The 15,521-nt window shown below is 44.1% G+C and overlaps 1 protein-coding gene across 1 annotated transcript in view; it reads right to left on the bottom strand.

The window, feature by feature from the left end:
* Window positions 1–15,521, bottom strand: part of MIPEP (mitochondrial intermediate peptidase) — a 700,113-nt gene that overhangs the window by 452,233 nt on the left and 232,359 nt on the right. The window contains exon 14 of the mRNA XM_069202242.1: window positions 6,083–6,192. Within this exon, the coding sequence (XP_069058343.1) occupies window positions 6,083–6,192 (110 nt within the window). The remainder of the gene's footprint in view (window positions 1–6,082; window positions 6,193–15,521) is intronic.

The following is a 15,521-nucleotide window of genomic DNA, read 5'->3' as shown; positions in this document are numbered from 1 at the left end:
ATCCTCTCTATTGAGTTAATTCATCCACTTCCCCATCCATCACCAGGATAAAGGATTCTAGCCATGAACTGTATCAACATAGCTTTGGTTAAGCCTATGACTTGACATAGAATGTTTTTGAGCATAAAGTGCGGTTAGGTGTTTGGCCCTACCTTCCACCATTGCATACCATCCTTCTACAGCAATTAATATTCCTAATATCATGTAATTGAGGGACAAGAAATCAGACAGTCCATTCTGCTAGTTTAAGTGCTTCCACCACTCTTGCGTCTCGTCCAGTCGGTCTACATCGTATTGTAGTTAAGTTGTCTCTTCAGCCAGGCTCTTCTTAATGTCTTCCATCGCCTGGGCAAATATGCATTGCACTCTTTTGCAAATCCTACAGAAAGGACTTAAGATGTTCTTAAGTAATACTTTTGTAGAAGCAAGTCTCTTCCCACAGGTAGACCTCAAACAATGACTTGTTCTCTGCTGGCTTGCTTAGTTAGCCAATAAGATTTTATTCCTTTGCCACTGTTCATGGAAGACGCACACTTCATTCAGTGTGTCAAGCACCCATACCATCTTAGGTGACAGCCAGTGACGCTGAGTGCTGATTTGACTTCTTGGACCTTTCAGTGTGGGTGACACACCTTTTTTTGTCAGTTGTACTTTCCACTAAGTAGCAAATGCTCCACATGCTGTCCCAATTTAATGGATGTTGGTCAGTAGAATTATTCTCCTGACCTCTCCCAGATGTGTTGGGAGTCAGTCAGACATACTATGTTCATTTAAACTCCATTTCCTTGAAGGACAAACGCTTTTCTACAGCGCCAGTAGCTCATAACAACCCATTTTATAGTGAGGGGCTCTGTGTGACAGAAAAAGTGGTGAGCTGCGCCCTATCCAAATAGCTCTGGTGAACAACCATCGACCACACGTCAGTCAGCAGATCATGAAAGAGTACCTCGGAGCAAATGCAGCCACACAAGGTCTCATAGTAAGAAAAGAACCTTTCATTTTCCAACACGACAAGACTTTTAAAAAAGACTGGTAACTTATATCTTGGCATTGTAGCCGGGACTAGCAGATTCTCATCATTAAAACGGCAACATGACTATCGAAGGAACTAAAAGGTGAGATTCTCACCATAGAGGTTCACCTTAATTCATACCTATCCACAGGGGCCCTTAAGAAACACTTAGAGGAATTAAATCAGACAATAAGTGAATATGAGGTATACCTTAAACAAACAAAACATCAAAAACCTAAGAAGGACATAAGCAGGTTTTCCCATGAACAAAGTTTACCCTTATATCAGAGAAGACTCTGTCCCCTCAGGAAGGAATCCAGGGAACAATACGGACTCTGACTCATCAGACTCAGGCTCCAGCAATTCTGACTCCAACATGAAAGGACAGTTTCAGGGGAGGAGGAATAACAGAAGAAACAGGAGAGCTGGTTTCAGAACAGGGAGAGTTGGAGACATACTCTAAGTATCCAGCTCCCAATGCACTAGGCCCCCCACCACCCCAAATGTATCCTCCTCATTTTGAACATTGGGACCTCCAGGGTGACCAATTTCCACAGTAACGCCCCCTTTTTTTTAGGAAGATGCCAGAGACGCCCAAAGGGCACTCAAAGAGACAACCCCAGGTCCAATGGGCATCCGGCCAAGATCCAGGGAGGATGACGGCACGGAGCATGACAATAGAGAGTACACTGTGTCTGGACAATCAAGCAGGCCCAAGCAGCCGCACAGTCTAGTAGTGAAGCTCAGTGATGTGCCATTGACTGACGCACAGACAGGCGTCCTTGAGAAGGGTTTGGGTTTTGTCCCAAGTGTGCCCTGGACAAATTCAGATTGTGCATTGAAGTAAATGAATTTAATAGGAAGATCAAGCTAAGATCCTTTTTTGAAGGTCAGTCACCAGCGGACAATTTAACACTGGGGGACACAGGTGTATGCAAAAAATTGTCCTTCACACCTCTCAACACTTCTTTACCAACAGAAATCCTCACCGTTGAAAAAGCGTTTCTGAAGCATATATGAATGAGATTAATCCTAACACTTTGAAGGTGTTCCATAACACAACAAAGAACGAGAAAAAAGCCTTACAGGAACTAGCTAACAACAACAACATAGTAATAAAACCAGCAGATAAGGGAGGCGCTATCATAAGCCAGACCTTAGAAAACTATTGTAAAGAATGTTTAAGACTATTGGATGATACACGTAACTATGGAAAACTCAGGGAGGACCCTACTGATTTCCTAAAGGCGAAGATCCACAGTATGGTGGAGCAAGCTTTAGCGCACAACTGGATTTCCCAGAAAGAAGGAGATTTCCAAATTAATAAAAATCCAGTAACTCCTTATTTCTACACTATCCCCAAAATTCACAAAAACATTGAATCACCTCCTGGTAGATCCATCGTATCAGGTATCAATTCAATTTTGGAACCTCTGTCCCGTTTTGCAGATGTGTTTTTAAGACCCATAGTCCAAAACACAGATACCTACCTTAAAGATACAAAGGACGTACTGTGTCTTTTGAAAGACTGACTTTTTGGATCCAGAAAATTAGATACTAATATGACTGGCTGTGGAAAGTCTATACAGAAATCTTCCTCACCTTGACACATTACACATTATTCAGGAGGTTATCCTTGACTTAGATTGGGACGATCAAACACCACGGAATGTGGTTCCTGAATATTGTTACTGGGCCCTAACCCAATTTTTTTTTGAGTTTCAGAAAAATTTGTACCTTCGGAAACACAGGACCAGAATGGGAAGCACTTTCGCTCCGAGTCTGGCTGGTCTCTATGTCCATCATCTGGAAAAAGAAATGATCCTAAACCCCACTAATCCATACAGAGACAACATAGTATTGTGGAAAAGATATCTTGATGACATATTGATTATCTGGAAAGGCATGAGACACAAGTGGTGAAATTTTTAGAGTGGTTAAACAGACAGGACCAGTTCTTGAAAATCACTCAAACAATGAGCAAGGAACATTTGGTTTTTCTGGATTTAAACATTATAGCCACCAGTGGTGCTCTTAAAACAACCACCCATGAAAAACCAACAGCCAAAAACTGCTTACTCCTGTTTGATAGTGCTCACCACACCATTTGAGAGAGAACCTACCGTTTGGCCAATTTCTCAGATTGGGACGGAATTGCTCAGAGATATCAGATCACAAAAAACAAGCCCGGCGTCTAGCATATAAACTGGAGGTTAGAAAAAAATAACCCCCAAGAATAATCAACCGAGCCATGAAGCAAGCTCGCAATAACAACAGAGAAGCCCTTCTGGACACCCCTCCCCAAAAAGAGAAGGAGGAAAGACCAATATGTATCACAACATTTAACATAGCCTCCAATCAAGTAAGCAAGATCATCAACAAACATTGGTGCATCCTCAATAGTGGCTCATTAAATATTCCCAAACCCATGTTTTCACATAAATGGGGAAAGAGACTTAGAGATATGCTTGTACACCCACAAGGTTAAGACTCACATCTGCGAACACCGCAGTAACCTGAGATGTGGACGGACTACGAATAAAATGTCCACTCATTTCAAAGAGAAAGCACACACAGTGGAGAATTACCAGTGGGTTATCCTAGAACACCATAAAGAGATTAATTGTGAGTCTACACTGTTCGAAAAAGAACAACGATGGATCCATAAATTACACACACACCAAATTGGCCTCAATGAGAACATAACTTGGAGCCAGCTGACGAAGTATTAACATCACATTAATCATTAGTCAGATACAAGTCTCCTAAAATGAATGGTACACCTAGGCAACGCAAAAGGTCCTATGTCCATCTCATTCCTTTACATTCCATAGCGTCACAAAGAGCAAACCCCTCATCAATAAGTATTAGCCACTCACATATACGTCACCATCACTGCAAGAAGGGAACGAGCAACACTTTGTTAAACACAAGAAAGAAACTCCCAAATAGTTATCAAAATGATATGGGAATCCCCAGTTCTGCCTCTGTAAGCTTATGAAGCCCCAATGACCTCTGTGCAATTACAGGCACCCATACTTTTAGCGTCTCGCGGACCCCCTTTTGTTCCATGGGAGGTCGCCATCTTGGAGAAGTTAGCGGTCTAGTACTGCACACTTTAGCGTGCCGAGATGCAAGGGCTGCTGCACATTTAAACTCTGCTCCCATGTGAGCATTCAAGATTCAGACCCTGGGAGGTGAACATTAGGTACAGAGCGGGAGTGTTGCTTTGAGGAAGTAAGTGCCTTTTGAACATTGTTTACATCGCGCTATAGATACGGTAAGATGAATTGATTCTAAAACTTTGCCAATTCTTGAGAGTGTGACTACAAGCACACCCCTCTCCCGGAGGAGCTACGATATGAATCCAAATATGACCGAGTAGGTTACGCATGCACCACGTGTGTGCTGTTTGGTACGTTATCACGTGTTTACATGTTTAAAAGTTTTAAATGTAGTATGTCTTGTATTGCCGTTTCCCACGAGTGGGGTGCAGTTTGCAAATAGGTGGCACCACACCCACAAACAACATATATAGTGGCTCATTACAAATGGGGGATATGATAACTATGCCTCTCTTGTATTTCCACAAGTATCAATGACGGACACCATAAACAATAGGTATCATCTTATGACACCACATTAGTTAGGTGGGTTTCACCATATCACTGAGCAGGTATTATTTATGCTTTCATTAGAGGAAGTCAAACTAGGAGTGGCACCAGGGAGTCCACCTTGGTCCTGAAGAGGAGCCTGGGGTACGGCTCTGAAAACATGTAGACTAGGAAGTCAGGTACATTACATCGCCCACTTCTACAGCCCCCTTTTTAATCATACCACCGCCAAGAGATCTATTAAATCATTGGAATTACAAGGAGACAGGTATTTTTAACTCACCCAAGACACCACCACTCCTATCCCTCCTGTGATTCACACTGACGAGACTACATCAGTGCTCCCACGTATCCCGTGGTCGTAGCACGCCCGCTCCATAGCGGAACGGAAAGAAACCCAATGATGAAGCATGCCACCAAAGGGTAACCCTGGTGGGTGAGGGTTTTTCTAACAGGGAAATCCTTTTTCCTAACCCTCCTGTGGTAGTTATTTTAGCTGGGCCTCTGTTGTAATGTTATAAAGGCTATAAGGAGGACAGACCCACCCCCACAACCTTCTTCTCCCGCTATGTTTTTGTATAGTCAGCAGATCATAGCCACTATCATTCCTCAAGGTCTCTTTCTTTTCATGCATGCAGGGTATTGCATAAAACAAATGAGTGGTGTTTTTGGTGATTATTGTTAAATGGTGAGCAGTGGAATGTAATGTCTCTCAGACTGGGGAAAGGTTTTCTTGACTCATTGCGCTGCAAGTACCTTGCAGATCTCTGGCTTCTCTAGAAGTCTCCCTGCTTGAAAATCACAGTTACTGTAATGTTGATCAGAGCTAAGGCCTTTTAGGTTCTCCATAATAGCAGACCATCCATCATGTCATCGGGGTGTGCTTTGTAAGGGTTTGTGGCAATTGCTACTTTGTGGCAAAGGCTCCACCAACCTGCCGACTTTCATTACCTGCCACAATCATTCCGGGGTCGTTTGTGGGGCAAACATCGGCAGTCATCACCAGCTCCTCTCCAACTCCCAAGATCCATTGTACGGAAGCAGATCTCAAGCCTAAGACACTCTCTGTATCCAACTCAAGTGAAACATGCTTCCCCGATGTTCGCTTTCACCATATACTGGGTGCCATCAAGGGGAATGTAGGCTGCCATCACCTTTGAGCAGGAATATGGTTATTTACTGGTGGCTGCCTACCTCTTGAAGATGACCTATGGTGTTTATATCTGCAGGTGCCAAATCAGTTTCTGACAGCCCTATTTATTGATTTCACAGTTCCCAACAGGCTTTGCCCACATTCAGCCCCAGTGGGCTAATTCTGCACACCTCTAATGTCTTGCGACCGCCATAGTAGGGGTCCTGTAGCATTTATTTATTAACATAACAAGCAGCCTTTGAATTGGTAAACGCATAAAGCAAAAGTATTATTTTACAAAAACTTAAAGCAATTCTTCCATACCTGGCCAGTTTGATAATGTCTTGCAAACTGGTTAACTACTCGGTAGTCACTGGCAAAGTACTCCATTAAAATAGAAGGAACTTCAGCAAAATCTGTAGCACATCTGGTCCCTACGAAAGAAATATGTATAATGTTAGCTGAACATCTTCGATGTATTTTCTACTCAAAGAATATGTGGGTTACAAAGAATGTGGAAACTCGCCACTCCAAAATGAAATCACATTTTGTTTCACAACGCACAATTCGACAAGAAAGTGCTCACAGAACTGTGGCCGGCTGTTTCACAATAAATCACAATCAAAGAGCACAGAATAATATTTGCACAGCTGGATCAGACAGCTCATAAAACAGTGTGAAACACCCTTTATAAACAAAGCCAGCTTACCCGCTGAGCAGGAAATACAATTATTTGTGTTAAAAAAAAATCAAATCAATTTGCACTCGTAGCCTAAATTTGGCTAGACACTGTAAGTTCCTGGCGTTGTTTCTCTTATTTCTCTTTCAAAAAAGCGTATTTAATATGAGTTCCACCTCCAGCCGGTGTGTAAGGACAGGCTTCATCAAACTTACTTAAGCACACCAAAAAAGTTCAAACCAGCGGCTCCCTAACACCGATTTAGGTATTGCCAAATACTGCCATACACCCCATATGATGAAACTGAGTACACTGGGCATTTGATCAGCCGCCTAATGCATTCAGTCGTAACTTTGAAGATTATATTAAATTAATTATTGGTTCTAGCATGACACTTACGTGTAATCTGCTATAATGCAATACCACACACGAGACAATTGCAACAGTATTTTTGAATCTCATACATATGTAATGACTCGGTGGAGGATTAATTTACATTAATCTATATGCAAAACCAAACCTGCGATAACTGTTAAACTAGCAGGACTGTCCCATTGTTCAGTAGAGTATATTAATGACTAATGTGAACCGGTTGAGCAGTGAACAAGGCACCTCCTTTCTCCAGGAATGACAGACATTGGTTCTGCAGACTTCTGGGAGTTGGCAGAAAGCCTCACGTGTACACCCCGCCGCCTCCCAGCCGCTACCTGCCTTAAACTGGAGCTCCTACCTCCTCAATCACTCTTTAGCTTTCTTATGCCTCCTTTCAATCTTTTAACTCACAGGTGAATGGACAAAGGTTTCTGCATGGCTGGGGAAGCTGTGCTAGTCTGTCTTTGCCTGTCCTGCGTTTTCCTCCCAACCGCGTACACTCAATATTGTGAGTACAGTGGAAATGATTCACCATATTTGATGACGTTCACCAGCAGAGCCTCTTGCCCAGGCTCTACTGGGTAAAAGGTGCACCAAATGTTTAAATCCCCGCCTATAGTCAAAGGGTGACTACTACCTATCCTTTATTAAAAAGGCTATGTGGAGACGGGCGGTTGGAAGACACCAATTGTCTGTGCTGGTGCACAGGTATGTGTAATTAGACCCCTGGTTTGGTGGAAGCTCCTGGGCATCGCTGCACAACCTGGAGCCCTTAATTCTAACTTACGATGGCCATACAGTGTTCTGTGGTTGTGGCCTGTGCCATTAGTTTTATTTGACTGGCCATACCCTCCGTATGAGTGCTCTATGGAGAACTCAGTGAACGTTTGCACAGAATGCTGGTTCCACTTCAGCTGATTTTATCTAATTGGTGGATGTGACAAATTGCATCTTGTTTCCCCAGGTCATGATCTCAGAGAGTCCACAGATAGTTGGTGGAACGAGATAATACACATCTGCAAACTGCTTCCTAGCACCTCCTCTTCTACAGGACCTGACCCCTTTAGATCAGAGCACCCAATGCACTACAAACATGATATTTAGGACAAAAGTATGTAATTTCGGTTAAGCTAATACACTTCCGAGTTTTTCCAACTCATGACCATACCCTGACCATACCCTGGAAAATACACTCTATCCTTCCAGATTTTGTTTAGCCTGGATCCTGGCCAGATAAGTTCAAAGTGGGAAAAAATCGGACCTATCTTGGCAGCAGTTGTACTTCATCTGTACTCAGAAGAACACAAGATGCTCCAGCACACAAAGATGATCCATTGACAGGATTCAACCGGCTGCAGCACAACTTCATTGCCAAGGCCGTCCTCGGAAAGGAAGCAAACCTTGGTGCTGAGGAGAACTGTCTTGCCTGATGTGGTGTGGACCTAGCTCCAATGCACAAAATACAAAGGTAAGACCCAGCCTTCTGGTGTTCACCTCAAAGAAAATAACCACACAGAAGCTATGAGCTTAGCCAGGACTATCCAAGAACTTTCAAACCACGAAAAGGAGCTGCAAAACACATTTTTAGACAATGCTATGAACCTGAACTATCTATTCCTGTCCCACAGAATGATTGACTTCAACCCAAGAGGAATAAGGAGGAGTTAATTAATTCACTAGTATCCAGGTTAAGGAGGTTAGTCACCCTAAATTCGTTAAGTCATTAAAATTTTCTTAAAAGCCCTTGAGGTCCAAAAGTACATCCATACTTAGGCCATGAGTAGTCTTAAAATCTTGAGTTCCCCAGTCAGGTACAGTGCGTGCCCCACTCCTGTGGCTGCCTTGAAAAACTGAAAGTCGTGAGGGTGACGCCCTAGTTTTGAGATGTGACCTGTCAAGTTCTTGTATTGCTAGGAAATTCACCTTGAGTGCTAGCCCAGCTCTACCGGCTGCCCTGCATTCAATGAGACTCTAAGACTAGTTTTCTTTTTAGATTTGCTTTCTTTATTCGGTTTTAACAAAACCATAACATAATACATACAATGCATTTCATTCTTAGGAAACACATTTATTAAAGTAAACTCATTTTACTTAAAATCATTAAATGCCCCTTCAGAGGCACCAACTCTGACAAAGTAAAAAGAGAATAAACAGTTCAAATGAGTTAAAGTGTTGCCTAAAAATTCATTAGCAGACAATCCACAAGTAATAATAAAAATAGGAGGGACCCTAAGAAACCCAACAAGTGGCACATCTTTCAAAGAAGGAGAGGGAGGCAGCCTCAACAGCTTGAGGGGCCAAAAATAAACTAATAACCAGACGTGTGGCCACTGCTGTAAAATTTCAAGATGGGGGCTCCCCCGGGCGGAGTATTGTGACAGTGCCCCGGAGGAGACTGAAGACGCGCTTACATCCCTAGAGCCAGAAACACAGAACCCGACATGCGGCGCCGGGGCCGGCCTGAGGCCCGCGGAGCAGCTGCGACTAAGAATCCAGCAGAGTGCCTGCAGCAGTGACACGCACCTGGCTTGGGGGCCCCTGTCGGAAGAGGCGGCAGCTGTACACATCAGTACTCGGTCGGGGTACTCAATGAGGAAGCAAGCGGCCCTAGCAGTGCAGACATTGATGATGAGGCCTGACTAGCCGAGGAGGCTGGAGTGGGGAGTCAAACAGGACGTATTCAGCCAGAGGGCTCAGCAGGCTGAGGGACGACCTGGCTCCCTACCAGGGAGGGCCTCACAAGTGAAACTCCTGATCACCTGGGCCCCACATGGGGCCCGCCTGGTGGCCTGCAGCAACAAATTCCACAAAAGGAAAAGAGTACAAAAGAGATGTCACCTGGGGCCATCAGTGATTGAAATGGGCCTGGAGCCCATACTCAGGGAGCCCGAAACCCTATGAAATGTAGGAGGGGGCCCCATCCCCAAGCCCACCTGCATAAATTCGGACCCTAAGCACTGGCACTCACCCCATATAGAGCCAACAGAGCAACTCTAGAAGCGCAGGCCCGAGTGGGGGCCGGGGCAATTGATACATTTGACTCTGGCAGATCAAAGCAAGACAAAGAGAAACAATGTGAGATAACCCTGCTGTTGAAATCAGTTTCCGGCCTCACAAAATATAACACAGGAAACACATTTTGGTTGTGCCCCAACTGGTGTCAGAGGGTGTCATACTCCATCTGGGAGTACTCCCAGCCCTAGCAATCTACTAGTTGAGGCCCCTCTCACATGCGCAAATGGGCAAAGAAGCAAAAAAAGAGGGACAAGGAGATTGATGGCTCCCACACAGAACCTACAACAACCTTGCCCATGCCTGCGAGCGGGCAAGAAGAATGAAATACAACAATGGGTGGCCCCACACTCCAGGATGTGCTTTAACCCATCACGGCATCCCGCGAGGCATTAAAAACAAAAATAGATGGTCTGGGGTAGAGCTGGGACTCTTGTGGGACGATCAGCGCCATCTGGCTGATAGAGTTACCAATACGGAGAGCGAACTGGCCGAGGTCCCCTCCACTTTCACCTCCATAAACAACAGGCTAACTGCCATGGAAATGAAGATTCGGACCCTAGAGCTCTGGGCAGAGGAGGTAGAAAACCACCGCTCTCGGGAGCTCCGCTGCGCCTGGTAGTGGCACGGCTCCTTTATTATAAAGACCGAGATCATATACTGACTCAGGCTCACTTTAAAGGAGAGACCCTGGAAGAGAACAGCAGAGTGCAGTTCTTTCTTCACTTCTCTCGGGAATTACAACGCCGTCGCTCCACAAAAACAAAGGCAGTTGGGTTTCCGACACGGAATGCTGTTCCCAGTAGGGTGACCACCTGGCACTGAGGCAAATTCTGGACAGGACTGTAAAAAATTCAGGACAAAGGGTCAAAATTCAGGACAAAAATTCAGGACAAAGGGTCAAAATTCAGGACAAAAATTCAAGAACAAACGTCAATTTTACAGACACACGCAAGAGAGGCCATGCCTCACTATGTGGTCAGTGCATTTATTTACTCTTTTTTAACATAGCACTATTTATTCACTGTGGACCTTTTGTGATTGCCTCCTGGTGTGCTACATTCAGGTGTCACATTACGTCCTTGTTCAGTAGTAAATTAATGCCCTTCACGGCAAGGCCATCACCCCTACCCAAATCTACCCGATCTTTCCTGAAGAGAAAGTAACAGCAAAATTTTGATTATGTTTCTGAACATTTCAAAACACCTGGCAAACAGTTTGGGAAACATTAAGGTAATTAACCTTATGCTAGTTTAAACAAATTAAACAAAAACATCTGGCTTACCCCAACCGCCCATGGACTTTCAACCAATTTTTTTTTAAAGAGGCAGGGCAGATGGTGTGGATGACAGTCTCACACCTAATGACAGGATGTGATGTACCCATAACTTGTCTGTAGTCTCACTGCACTAGAGTGTATGTTTGGGACTCTACATTTATCTCAGAAATGGGAGCCCGGACTACCAATCAAAGGTAATAAAAGAGTAGGATGAAATTGAGATCAAATGGGAGATCCACGGCAAGTAATTCAAAGGGTTGTTGCTAACAACTGGATAAATAAAGGAGAGAAGAACAAGGTGGGACAATTCCTAAACTCAGACAACATGGGTCCACCAAGACTATTTGAAGGTATTGGGTACCTGGGGAGTTGCCTGCACACAGGAGCGAAACAGAAGGGGCACTGTCAAGTGGCTGAACAATCAACACCCATCCACCTGGGCAAACTCTTCTGGTGCAATGGTTCGCTGTTAGTGCTTGTGCCCACTTAGTCTGTGTCTTTATATGGTTTTGAAATTGAGCAAAAGCCAAACTAGAGATCTGGGTTATCCCTAAGTTTCAAGTACACATATAATCTTCAAAATATTTGGGATGTAAATTGCACAAACAAAATTTTCAATTTTTTTAAATTTAATTAGTGTTTCTTTAACATATGGCACTGTTTTCGCCTTCATACACAATTAGATCTCAGATTGAACTGGGAACCAGTTACCTTTTGATACCTAGTGATTAATATCTACCATTCTTACACTGATTTCCAGGATGAAAATCTCGGCAGAGCGAACGGTCCCTCCAAGCCCAGTTTGCTTTTTGGTCTTCTCTTCTGCTTTCTGTAGAGGCCATGTGGCACTAGCGAAGATGGTGTGCTACCCCAATGATAGTATTATTTTGCAAACCTTCCCCTGCTCGTCCTTCATTCCTTCTTCAGACAGGCCACACATCTGATTTGGCCGTTGCGGCGCCATCAGGAGCTCTTTCCACTCTAAAGCTAACTGTGACTGCAGATTAGATCTTCTGGACTTAGATTGCTATTAGTCAGCTGCACAGGTCCAATGGGTGGCTCACTGGCTTTCTGCCCACCTCCCTGCATGAGATGGGGTTTACCAATAAAGACTTTTAAGGAAGGCTTAATGCACTGCTCATCGTTTCCTACTGACCATTCTATGGATCACCATCCGGGGTTATCATGCATGGCTTTCTCTTGCCTTGCCAGAACCTGTAAACTCACTGACACGAAGAAACCCTATGCTCCTGCAGTACCTTTGCTAAGCCTTCCCACTCGCACAGGATGGCTGTGCTCAGAGCAACTCCATCAGTGGCATGTTGCAGGTGTCTTAAAATTGGGAACTTTGTTTCTGAACAGTGAGCTACTAAATTTCCAAACCCTTGTGGCAGACTACCATCTTCACCCCGGCCAACTCCTTACTTACAACCACCTTAAATAATCATGAAATGCCCTATTTCATGTCTGCTACCTAGCACTAACCCTACAAGAGGTGTGCCAGAAGCTCTGTACCATAGGAAATGGTGGCTAACTGATGGAATGGGTGTACAGACCTATCCTGCAACATGGAAACCACTCCAGGTCTTCTTGTCATACTACCTGGGTGATTGATGCAGCCAAACCTCTGCAAGATATGGACTAAAATACTGGACTTTCTCCACAAAGTATCCCACAGCTGTCACTTTAAGTAAATTCATAGTGCTTCCTTGTGAATGCATTCTGCCCGTTGCTTGCCATTGGCCTTGTGGTTTGTAACTCACAATTTGTTGCTTTCAATTTGCTGGCTTTATTTGTTTTAGGCTATGCAGCTTGAATTCGTCCCTTCCCTTGCCAAAACCTTATTTACAGTATCCTGCCGAGTGCTCCCTTTCTGTAAACAGGCCTGTAAATCTTGTTCTTATCTTATCATATTTGCTGTACATTCAAAGAACAAAGTCAAATGTCAGGCTCTGTCTTCGATGGGAACTTAGTGTTTACTTTCCTTTCTCTGACTTCAAAGTGAGAGGATTTATGCAACAATCTTGCTGGATACTGGGTTAGGAAAGAGTTTTTTCTATCACATGACAACATTTAAATAGACTTCAGAATATATCAGAATTGAAAGTACAAATCAAGCACATTTTTGTTAATTCTGAACTGTGCTGGAAACAAATACCTTTACATGATTAAAACAAATCATTGCATTAGGTGATGCAATTTCCACACATCATTGTCTGTGCACAATATAGTTTGATTTGAAAAACTGTATATCTGTGCAAATGTAATGGTCATTTCAATCAAAAATGTGTTGTCTGTAATGGCAGTGTGTTACCACACCATGCATGCTCCACTCCACTCTGCTCTGCTCTGCACCACTCCACACCACTGCACCCTACTCTGTATCACTCTACTTTACGCCACTCCATGCCACTGCACTCTTCTCTATTCAGAACCACTCCACATTATGCCACTGCTCTCTATGCTACTTCACACTATGCCTCTCTACTCTACTCTGTACTACTCTACTCTAAGCCACTGCACTTTACGCTCTCTACACCACTGCGCTCTGCTCGCCTGCACGCCATACCACTCCAGTCTAGGCAACACCAATCTAATCCGCACAACACCACTCTCTGCCACTCTGCAACGCTGCACTGTATGCCACTGCACTCTAAGCTAATACACTCTATGATACTGCACTTTACTCTGTAACACTCAACTCTATGCCCCTGCACTCTACATCAATACACTGTACATCATTCTAATCTACTCTGCACCTCTGCACTCTATGCCACGGTACTCTACACTACTTTACTCTATGCCATCACACTCTATGCCACTTTATGCAACTCCACTCTAACCTGCACTTCTCCACTCTAAGCCACCTCACTCTACAGTGAAATAATCTACTTTATGCCACTGCACTCTGTGTCACTGCATTCTATGCCACTGCACTCTACCCTGCACCTCTCCACTCTATGCAACTGCACTCTACTCTGAAACAATCTATTCTACGCCACTGTACTCTATACCACTCTGACCACTGCACTCTAGTTCAATGCACTCTACACCACTGCAAGCTGACACTCTGCAACACTGCTCTGGCCGCCACTATAATCTACACCACTCTGCTCTGTACTACTGCATTTTGCACCAATATACTCTATTCCACTGCATTCTATGCCACTCTACTCTGCCCAATGCCACTCTATGCAACTGCACTCTACACCAGTGCACTCTAAACAACTGCACTACCCTTTACTCTGCACCACTCTACTCTATGCCACTGCACTCTAGGCACTATACTCAACACCACTCTACAATACTCCACTCTGCACCATTCTACACCACTACACTCTATGCCACATGAATCTACTCTGCACGCTGACACTGCACCACTCTGCATTACTGCACTCTCTGCTACTCTATTGTATGCCACTCTACTCCACTGCACTCTACCCCATGCCACTCTATGCCACTGCACTCTGCGCCAATGCACTCTAAACAACTGCACTGTACGCCACTGCCCTCTACTCTGTACCACTGTACTCTACGCCACTGCTCTGTGCCACTCTACTCCACTCTACATCACTGCACTGACACTCTACTCTGCAGTGCTGCACTCTCCACCACCGTACTATACACCAATGTACTATGTACAACTGCATTCTATGCCACTGCACTCTATGCCACTCTACTCTGCATCACTCCACTCTACAGCACTTTGCCCTACTCTGCACCACTCTACACTACACCACGGCACTCCCTGCAACGTGAGTCTACTCTGCAATCTATGCCACTGCACCACTCTACTCTACTGCTCTCTCTGCCACTCTATCGTATGCCACTCTACTCCACTGCACTCTATGCCACTCTACTCTGTCCCATGCCACTGCACTCTACGCTAACGCACTCTAAACAACTGCACTGTACCCCACTGCACTGTACTTTGCACCACTGGGCTCTACGCCACTGCTCCTATGCTACTCTACTCCACCCCACACCACTATGCCACTAGCTTTAAGCCATGCTGAACAGCAGCTATACTGGTGTATAACATGGCTAATGGCTAAAACACATTAGCAAAGCCAGTAACTCTTTCGTAGATGAGACCTATTGCTTTGTCAATGTTTGTTAGTACTATGAGGTACCGAAGTACCTGAAAGAACTGTAAAAAATACAATTACATCATAATAAAAGCTGCTACAAAATGCGCAAATAAATTTTGGTTAAATAAAAAAAAAGTGCTTCTCAAATACAGATTTGAATAATATAATTTTTTTTAGCAGTAGGTATAAACTGTATAACACTACATTAAAACCACTCCACAGCTCACTTTGGAACACCATTACAATACCTCTCTGAAAGAAATATCTTTGCCACCAGAAAACTTCAAGTGACTCCTTTTAGTAAAGTCAATACAGGTTTTCAAGCCCCTT

The sequence above is a fragment of the Pleurodeles waltl genome, chromosome 8 (assembly GCF_031143425.1).
Source record: "Pleurodeles waltl isolate 20211129_DDA chromosome 8, aPleWal1.hap1.20221129, whole genome shotgun sequence".
Lineage (NCBI taxonomy): Eukaryota > Metazoa > Chordata > Amphibia > Caudata > Salamandridae > Pleurodeles > Pleurodeles waltl.
The sequence above is the reverse complement of the archived record's forward strand: the minus strand, read 5'-3'. Positions and strand labels throughout refer to the sequence as shown.